This window comes from Ranitomeya variabilis, chromosome 2 (assembly GCF_051348905.1).
Source record: "Ranitomeya variabilis isolate aRanVar5 chromosome 2, aRanVar5.hap1, whole genome shotgun sequence".
Classification (NCBI taxonomy): domain Eukaryota; kingdom Metazoa; phylum Chordata; class Amphibia; order Anura; family Dendrobatidae; genus Ranitomeya; species Ranitomeya variabilis.
This window is the reverse complement of record NC_135233.1, coordinates 749,416,713-749,424,870: the sequence shown is the minus strand read 5'-3', so window position 1 is coordinate 749,424,870 and position 8,158 is coordinate 749,416,713. Positions and strand designations below refer to the sequence as shown.

The 8,158-nt window shown below is 40.2% G+C and overlaps 1 protein-coding gene across 2 annotated transcripts in view; it reads right to left on the bottom strand.

Annotated features, from left to right (window-relative positions):
• Window positions 1-973: 973 nt before the first annotated feature.
• ASCC3 (activating signal cointegrator 1 complex subunit 3) overlaps window positions 974-8,158 on the bottom strand; it is an 824,578-nt gene continuing 817,393 nt past the window's right edge. For both annotated transcript variants that reach the window (XM_077289659.1, XM_077289660.1), the window contains exons 40-42: window positions 5,255-5,461; window positions 4,036-4,211; window positions 974-3,948 (exon numbers count right to left, since the gene is read on the bottom strand). In XM_077289659.1, coding sequence (XP_077145774.1) covers window positions 3,801-3,948; window positions 4,036-4,211; window positions 5,255-5,461 — 531 coding nt within the window. In that variant the 3' untranslated portion in view covers window positions 974-3,800. The remainder of the gene's footprint in view (window positions 3,949-4,035; window positions 4,212-5,254; window positions 5,462-8,158) is intronic.

Genomic DNA, 8,158 nt, shown 5'->3' with positions numbered 1-8,158 from the left:
ATGCCCGAGGTTAAAGCTAGACATTACAGAATTTCAGTGGGGCTATGGTGAACAACTTGTCATAAGTTGTAGAACGACATCCCACACATCACATACAACTAAAGTCAGCAATGCACTTTGATCCCTGTCCTTTGTGACCTGGGTGAGAGCAGCAAGTGATGATGTGTTCACAGCAGTTGGCTGATGTCCACTGGAGACACCTATCATTTGTAATTAACGACTTTTCAATCATTCAGTTACAATTTACTATTATCTCAATAAACAAGATTTTATTTTTTTCAACATTGAATACCACAGCTGAGAACTTGAGAAACTGAGTTCATATCAGAGTGTAAATGTTAATGTATGAGTAGGTCTTTTATAGTTCTGCTGTTTGACAGTAGGAAAACTTTTCTTTTGGATATTCCCACCAGCTATGGAAAAAGGAGTGACTGCACCCAGTGACACTGTGAGAACATCCTTTGGGTTAATCTTTTGTCAGAAAAACAAGAAAAGACACAGATAGCAGCTAAATTTTGATTACTATTTATTTGCATAAAGTTCCTATGTCACACTCTCATAAATATGCATATTATTATGGAATCAGCAAAAAATACCTGGATACAATTTGTTTATTTAGGCTTAAGAGACATTCCCTGTGTACTTTGTACATAGCTAGTGTGCTTCTGATTCTCTTAGGATGTGACAATCATGTGCTTTTAGGTATGTTCAGCAATTCCAATCTTTTTGCATTTCCAGAAATCATATATTTCCATACAAATGATGTGAAATTTACTCAAAGCACTAAGTCTGTTTACCGTTCATCCAACTTCAAACTTCTGCAACTGGATGAACATAAGGTAAGGTTATTCAGACAAGTGCTATTGTGTAAGCAAAGAAACAACTTGAGACTTTGTGTAACAATTATAGGCAAAAGAAAGAAAATCAACATAATAAACTGATTTAATTTGTATGAACCTTTTTATTTTTAAAGAAGACTTGTCATATGGTCAAAAGTAGCCAGTTTTTGCTCTTATTTTAGTACTCAAATTGAGTATTCAGATTTTTTAAAATGGGTTATCTAGGACTATATTAGTTTTTTGGATCATAGTAAAAAAAAAAATCTATCCAGCATCAGCTCAGAGCAGACACCAGCCACTCTTGCCAGCAATTAAGCTGCTCCATGTCAACAGAGTAGCTCTTCTTTTTCTGGACTGCTCTGTCGATGGAGCATGACTACTGGCATCATGCTGACTGACAGCTGGCTTTGCACAGTTAGGCAGTGGGGAGCCAGCTGTTAATCATCATGACCGACAGTTATGACTGATTAACAGAGCACAGCGGAAGAGAAGCCACTGCCTCATTGATGTGACGTCAGCAGAAGCTGCAGAATCGCCAGCTGGACCGGACTGTGACCACTTTATGCCAGCAGATATCTGTGCTCCGCAGAACGGGCAGGTAATTAGCAGCTACCTGCCTATTAGATATTAGACACATGGTAGAAAATTAGTATAGTCCTGAATAACCCCCTTACCTGACATATGGTTCTACAGAAATGGTTTTTCATTTAGTGATAATTTTTATAATCTTTACTAAGAAGGCATTGCTCCCAGAGTAACCATGTAGAACGGCCTGTAAACTCACCCCTCAAAGAATCCTGTGAGTAACACTTCATTCATAAAAATTAGCATTAAATAAAAAGGGCTATATCTCTGTAACCGGATAGCGGATTAAAAAAAAAGGCATAAAGAAAAAGAACAACGGTATGCACAAAGCAGAATCGGGAATAAGAGCAGAAGCTGACCACTTTTAACCTGGTAACAGGTCCTCTTTACCTGCAGCAAAAAAAGTAAAAAAAAAAAGAAAAAGGCACAACCGATTTATGTTACAGTAATTTGCACCATCCAGGTCACTACTTAAAATGGCCAGACATGGTAACATTTTCTAGAAAATGAAACAAATATTTAATGTAAATTCAATTTAAGAAATTAAATGATTTATCCATGAATAAAACTGACATAACAGTCAGTCACTGTAGTCGAAGCTCCTAAAATTCCTATAATTGTTATAACATCATAACCAAAATAGAATTTACGTCAAAACTACAAAAAAATGTATAGGTTTCAGGAGTCGGCAAATTAACATGACTTAATTATTGATATTAATTGAAGTCATCAGCACAAAATGACCGTTCATAAAAAGAACATCACTTAGTAAGGGACACTATGGAAATCGTACATTTAGTGTCCCAAATCATTGCTGCGTTTGCCAGAAATGACTCTTTATTCATATATACGGAGATGTTCGGTGCACCCTTGGCGTGGCTAAACAGTTCAGTGCACCTCAACATCTACTTGATCTCCACCTCATTGTCCTTGATTGATAGCTCTGACTTTAGAGTAGATACAGAAGGGCGAAGAGATGGAAAACAAGTAGGTGGGAAGGTGCACAAAACTAATTTGGTCAGGCGAAAGGAGCACCAGGCACCTCCTTAGCATGATTTATGCTAACAAACTTTCTTGAAAGAGAAAATTTGCTGATGACCAAACTGATCTCATCCTTTCTTTGTCACGTTTCAGACCAGTGTATAAAGTGGACGCTTTGTCATAAATTCTGTTCAAATCAAGCAAAAAAACTTGATAATGTAATATGGGAACCAATCTTACAAACATGTAATCGTATGGCCTTGTTTAAAGAAAAGTTGGAGTAATGTCATTTATTAAAATAGCTACAAAACTCCAAAATGATTGTATTTGACAGAAGTTGGAAACTGCCAAAGATAAGACTGTTCCAGAAATCATACCAAAGTGCGTGTTGTGTTTCCTATGTAGAAGTCATAAGTCAATACTGTAAAGTATGGTAAGTGTGGACACATTTATTGCTGCCAGGGTCCACTACATAGTGTATTTGGCCACCATAGTTTGGTAATCATTGAGGCACACATTATTCTAGTTTTTGGCAGGGCTTGGCTTAGACGGTGTTGGAGATTGTTGGAACCTATTGCAGGGTCTTATCATCGCCAAGTAGAAAACTTCATTTGGTAATGTCTCTCAGTAGGATGTTAATAAGTATCTGAAATGCCACTGTAATAATGGCAATCAAAGATCAATGCTGAAAACGCAGCTCATCAGAAATAGGTTTTTTTGCTTGGTGATAAGCTTCTAATGTAAACATCACCAGGAATGGTTGATTGCTGTGATCCCTTGTAGAAGACTCCGTCCATATTAGCGCTACGGCTCCTGTTCCCGGAGAGTTCACCGATCAGTTTGGAAAGTTACCCTAATAAATTCTACCAGATGTCATTCACTTATAATGGCCACTTCAAATTTCGTTTTTGAATATGGAAAGACTAGTTTAGTTTATATTTACAGAAAGAATAGTTCTGGATATGGTGCTAGTCTTTTTTTATCAAAATAACTGAAAATTGGCAAAAGAGCTAATCTGGACAGAGTCTAATTTCTTCCTAAACCATACACTACTGCTGAAATGCATTTACACATAGTATATAGTACCTCAGCTTCCTTCATAGTCAGATTATTCAATCCCTAAGTAGCATTAGGGCTGATTTTTCTTACACTTTACAATGTACTATTCACAGAAAATAAACCTCGATGATTATGACAAAAAAGGCAACTTCAGTTAAGGCCAATATGGCTCCGCAATTCCAGTGCGCCTCGAGAAATGTACAAGCAGTCTGTGCTGAGATGGAAACTCGACTCCTCTCCGGGAAACATCAAGCACTTTCCTTTACAGTTCAGAATGACTTAGCAGCTGTTTTTACACAAAAAAAGTGTTCCCCTGGTAGAGTAGTAAAGGTCAGGTTACTTCATGACAAGGTCGTTCAGAGCAGCAGAGACCTCAGTGTTCACTTGGGATGACACGCTGGCGGGAATAATGCTGAGATATAAGTCATACTGTTGGTCCATGCCCAGGTAGCTGTCGCTCATGAGATACAGCGTGTAGATACACCTGAGAGACAGAAGAGAACGGAGAAGCAATTCAATATAGCCCTAGTAACCGGGGGCCACATAGCCTGCAATAGTCACTGCCGCTTACCTGCCAGGATTCTCTGGGGTGTAAAATGCAATGGACGCTGTGCTTCTGTTTCTCACATAGCCCACTCTCTTAAGTGCAACAAGCTCTTTCTTGTCCACCTCTCCCAGGATTAAAAACCAGCCTTCATCCTTTGCCTTGGGGAACTTTGGAGCAATTGCTTTACTGTCCTGCTTGCCCTGAAATGACAGATTAGGAACAAATTGTGAGGTTAATAGTGAGAAGAACTTTTTCCATGTAAATTTCTGTTGAAGAGAAAGTGATGAAATGTTAGTCTCCTATCCTGCACCTCGGCCCCTGGTGGCAGCCCCCCTAGACATAGAAGCAGTTAAAACGTATAGGGTGCAGGAAGCATTAGGCACAATCTACCCCTTACCTCGTGTTTGGCTGTTTAACCTTCGGTATATGATGGCCTGCTTCCACCTGACTTGAGATTTATGCCCATCTGATAGCAGAAATACGTAGGGGCAGAGACCTTGATTACAGCGATGTGCCACTTAAGGGCATTTACACTGCAAGATAATTGTGAACCAGCGTAAAAACACTTGTTATCTTGCCGTGTAAACAGGCTACCAATCATAAGATGAAAGAGAAAAATGTGCGCTCATCAAGTGGAATGTTCTTTTATGCAGCATAAAAGTTTACCGCTAGGCAGTCATATCGCACCGCTGGTCAGTCTGTGTAAACCGACCCTTCCTGGGCTGCTTGCTGTAATTTTGATAAAATCCCAGTTTTCTCTGCTGCAAATCTAGCAGTTCTTTGAATGCGGAGCTCTGTATAACCCCTGCTTTCTCTGTATACTGTGCATAGGCACAAAACTGCCAATCAGTGGTGGGGTTATACAGAGATGATGAATATGGAGGACTACATGGTAGCCAGGTTACTAGTCCTTTGTTGATTATCTCCTGCTGATAAAAAAGAGATTTTATCAAAACTATAGCAAGCAATGCCATACGTGACACAAAGCTGGAATCAGGGTCTCTGTCTGTATATTATGCTGCTCTCAGATCATGTGGCAAAAACCTGGTGACAGATTCCCTTTAAATACATTCATTATGCCAAATGATAATTTCTTGTCACATTACAAAACATATAGACAATTTCTTTAGTATAGGAAAAAAAAGAGTTTACTCCAAATAAAGCAAATTTTCAAAATTAAGAAAACTCTACTTAATAGAATGGCTTAGGATAAGGATGTGTCTGACACAACATGGCGCTGTACCTTTCTGTATCCAGCCCGAATCCTGCGCAGATTCACCTGCAGCACATACTCCTGATCCGCGTGTAATGAAATCCATTTTTTCTCCTGCGCCCCTGGAAATATGATGGGTACGGAGCGCTCATCGTGTGCTTGTCCTGGATCCTCCCACCAGCCTTTAATGGTCATCTGGACGTCAATCACTGGGAGATTTGACACAAAGGTCCAAGCCTAGAATGAGGAAGAAGACGGAACAAATAGGAAGACGTTCCATCAGATAAGGTCCAGAGACATCAGAGTTCATACAGATACTGTAGATTTCATGATCTACTGTTGGGCTTGGAACGTTTTGTAAGGATTTTCTTTCTTTACCACCATGAACGAATGTACTGACCCTGGGGATATAATACCGATCGTGTCCTGTATGGGAACCCTGCACCAACCGCTGCCATGCTGACAGTTTTCACATAGTAGTTTACATACAAGCAATTGTTTGCCCGCTAGATTACCCATGTACGAGCCACACAACCATATATATATGTGACAACATAATGCGGATATATACCGCTATCTGTGTACGTCTGCGGCCAGACTGTGGGACTGTACAGGGGCAGCGTATACGCTCACACTATTTCTGCAAGGACTGGGAACACCAGCCAAACATATTTATCTGAGGATTAATCTTCATCTATTGAATCAGACAAGGACGCCACCATGCATACAATTATTTAATTAGCAGCCAAATCCTCTTCCAGTTAGCAGCCGTTGCAGGCATACTGATGTGGCAAAAGATGCAAATCTCGCAGTAGTACTACTTTTTCTCATTACTACTGCAATTAGCACTTAAATTGATGCTTTAAACCTGCTAATTTCTGGAATAATTCAGAATTTTGATGTTACCTGGGATCGCCTCACAGTAGAGTCGGCAGCAGATTGCAACGCAAATTGAAGGGCTTTTCAGCCAAATAACCATCATCCTATCAGACCGAGCCAATTTGCATTTGGTTTAAAAGATAACAGAATGACAATTTATGCAAATAAATTAGGTAAGTTTACTTCCCAGTTCTCCCTGAGCTAATTATAACAATGTCCTGATCAGTTTTTTATCGCATTCGAAACCTGTTGTGCCCTCAACTTCCATTATGGCAGAAAAGTGTAAGTGAATGCTTGTTCCAATTTGTACTAATTACCTTTACTAGGATTCTTTTGTTTTATAGTAATCGAGTTGCTCAAGTAGACAATACATTTGCCATTAAAATGGTCCTAATTCACAACTAAGTTCAGACAAATCTAGTTTCAAAGAAACGGATTACAGGGAAATGGAACAATCAATGGCAGAGTGCCAATATTAACTTTACGGTTTTTTAATGGTTTTATCCAGCTTGGAAAAATATGAAACTTTTAAAATCACTTTATTAGGGGATTTGTATTAATTCTTGGAAATAAATTGCATGTAAATGGCTTAACCACATCTATTTGCCGGCATTTAGCTGCAGTGATATCAGAACATACTCATTTGGAGTACAGATGATGGCAGTGAAAGGGTCAGCACCCGAATCCTCCGAGTGCTGTGCTTATCAGAATAATCCCTTGTAGCAGGCGTATCCCAAGAGTACCGTCACACTAAACGATATCGCTAGCGATCTGTGACGTTGCAGCGTCCTGGCTAGCGATATCGTTTAGTTTGACAGGCAGCAGCGATCAGGATCCTGCTGTGATGTCGCTGGTCGCTGAATAAAGTCCAGAACTTTATTTGGTCGTCAGACCGGCGTTTATCGTCGTGTTTGACACCAAAAGCAACGATGCCAGCGATGTTTTACACTGGTAACCAGGGTAAACATCGGGTTACTAAGCGCAGGGCCGCGCTTAGTAACCCGATGTTTACCCTGGTTACCAGCGTAAAATGTAAAAAAAACAAACAGTACATACTCACCTTCGCATCCCCCGGCGCCCGCTTCCCACACTGACTGAGCGCCGGCCGTAAAGTGAAAGTACAGCACAGCGGTGACGTCACCGCTCTGCTGTTAGGGCCGGCACTCACAGTCAGTGCAGGAAGCGGACGCCGGGGGACGCGAAGGTGAGTATGTACTGTTTGTTTTTTTTACATTTTACGCTGGTAACCAAGGTAAACATCGGGTTACTAAGCGCGGCCCTGCGCTTAGTAACCCGATGTTTACCCTGGTTACCCGGGGACCTCGGCATCGCTGGTCGCTGGAGAGCGGTCTGTGTGACAGCTCTCCAGGGACCAAACAGCGACGCTGCAGCGATCGGCATCGTTGTCGCTATCGCTGCAGCGTCGCTTAATGTGAAGGTACCTTTAGTGAGATCCAGGTGCTAAGCTGACTCTTTCACTGCCATCATCTGTACTCCAAATGAGTACGATCTGATAACAATACAGATAAAGGTAGGCAAACAGACTGGGAAAAAACAGGGATGTAGAAGTCAGCTACAAGCCAATTTGTTTTCTCAACAATGAAGATAAATCCCCAAATAAAGTGATTTGCAAAGTTTTATAACTTTCCATGCTGGACAAAATGATTAAAAATAATAAAAGTTTAGTTACTCGTTAATTGTGTAGTCAATTGGAAGAATGTAATATGATAACGTACAGGGGTCCTATAAGTGGCTACACAGGGCAGTTTCATAGACCTACTGGACAGTTATCAGCCTAATAAGTGATCTAAGTTGTAATAGTATTAATGGTCAATAACAGTTTAGTAAAGTAAAATTATTAAATTGCAGCTTGATCTTCTCCAGATCCATTGTCATTTATTTTAACAACGGTAAGCTCTGATGACCAAGTGACCTAAAACATAACCATTATTCTGGAAATGTACATTTTTTTCATACACGAAACCATCTAGGAGACAATACGGAAGTGAGGGTAGTTGGAAAGAGTCATTAACAATGGATTGAAATGCTTCAACT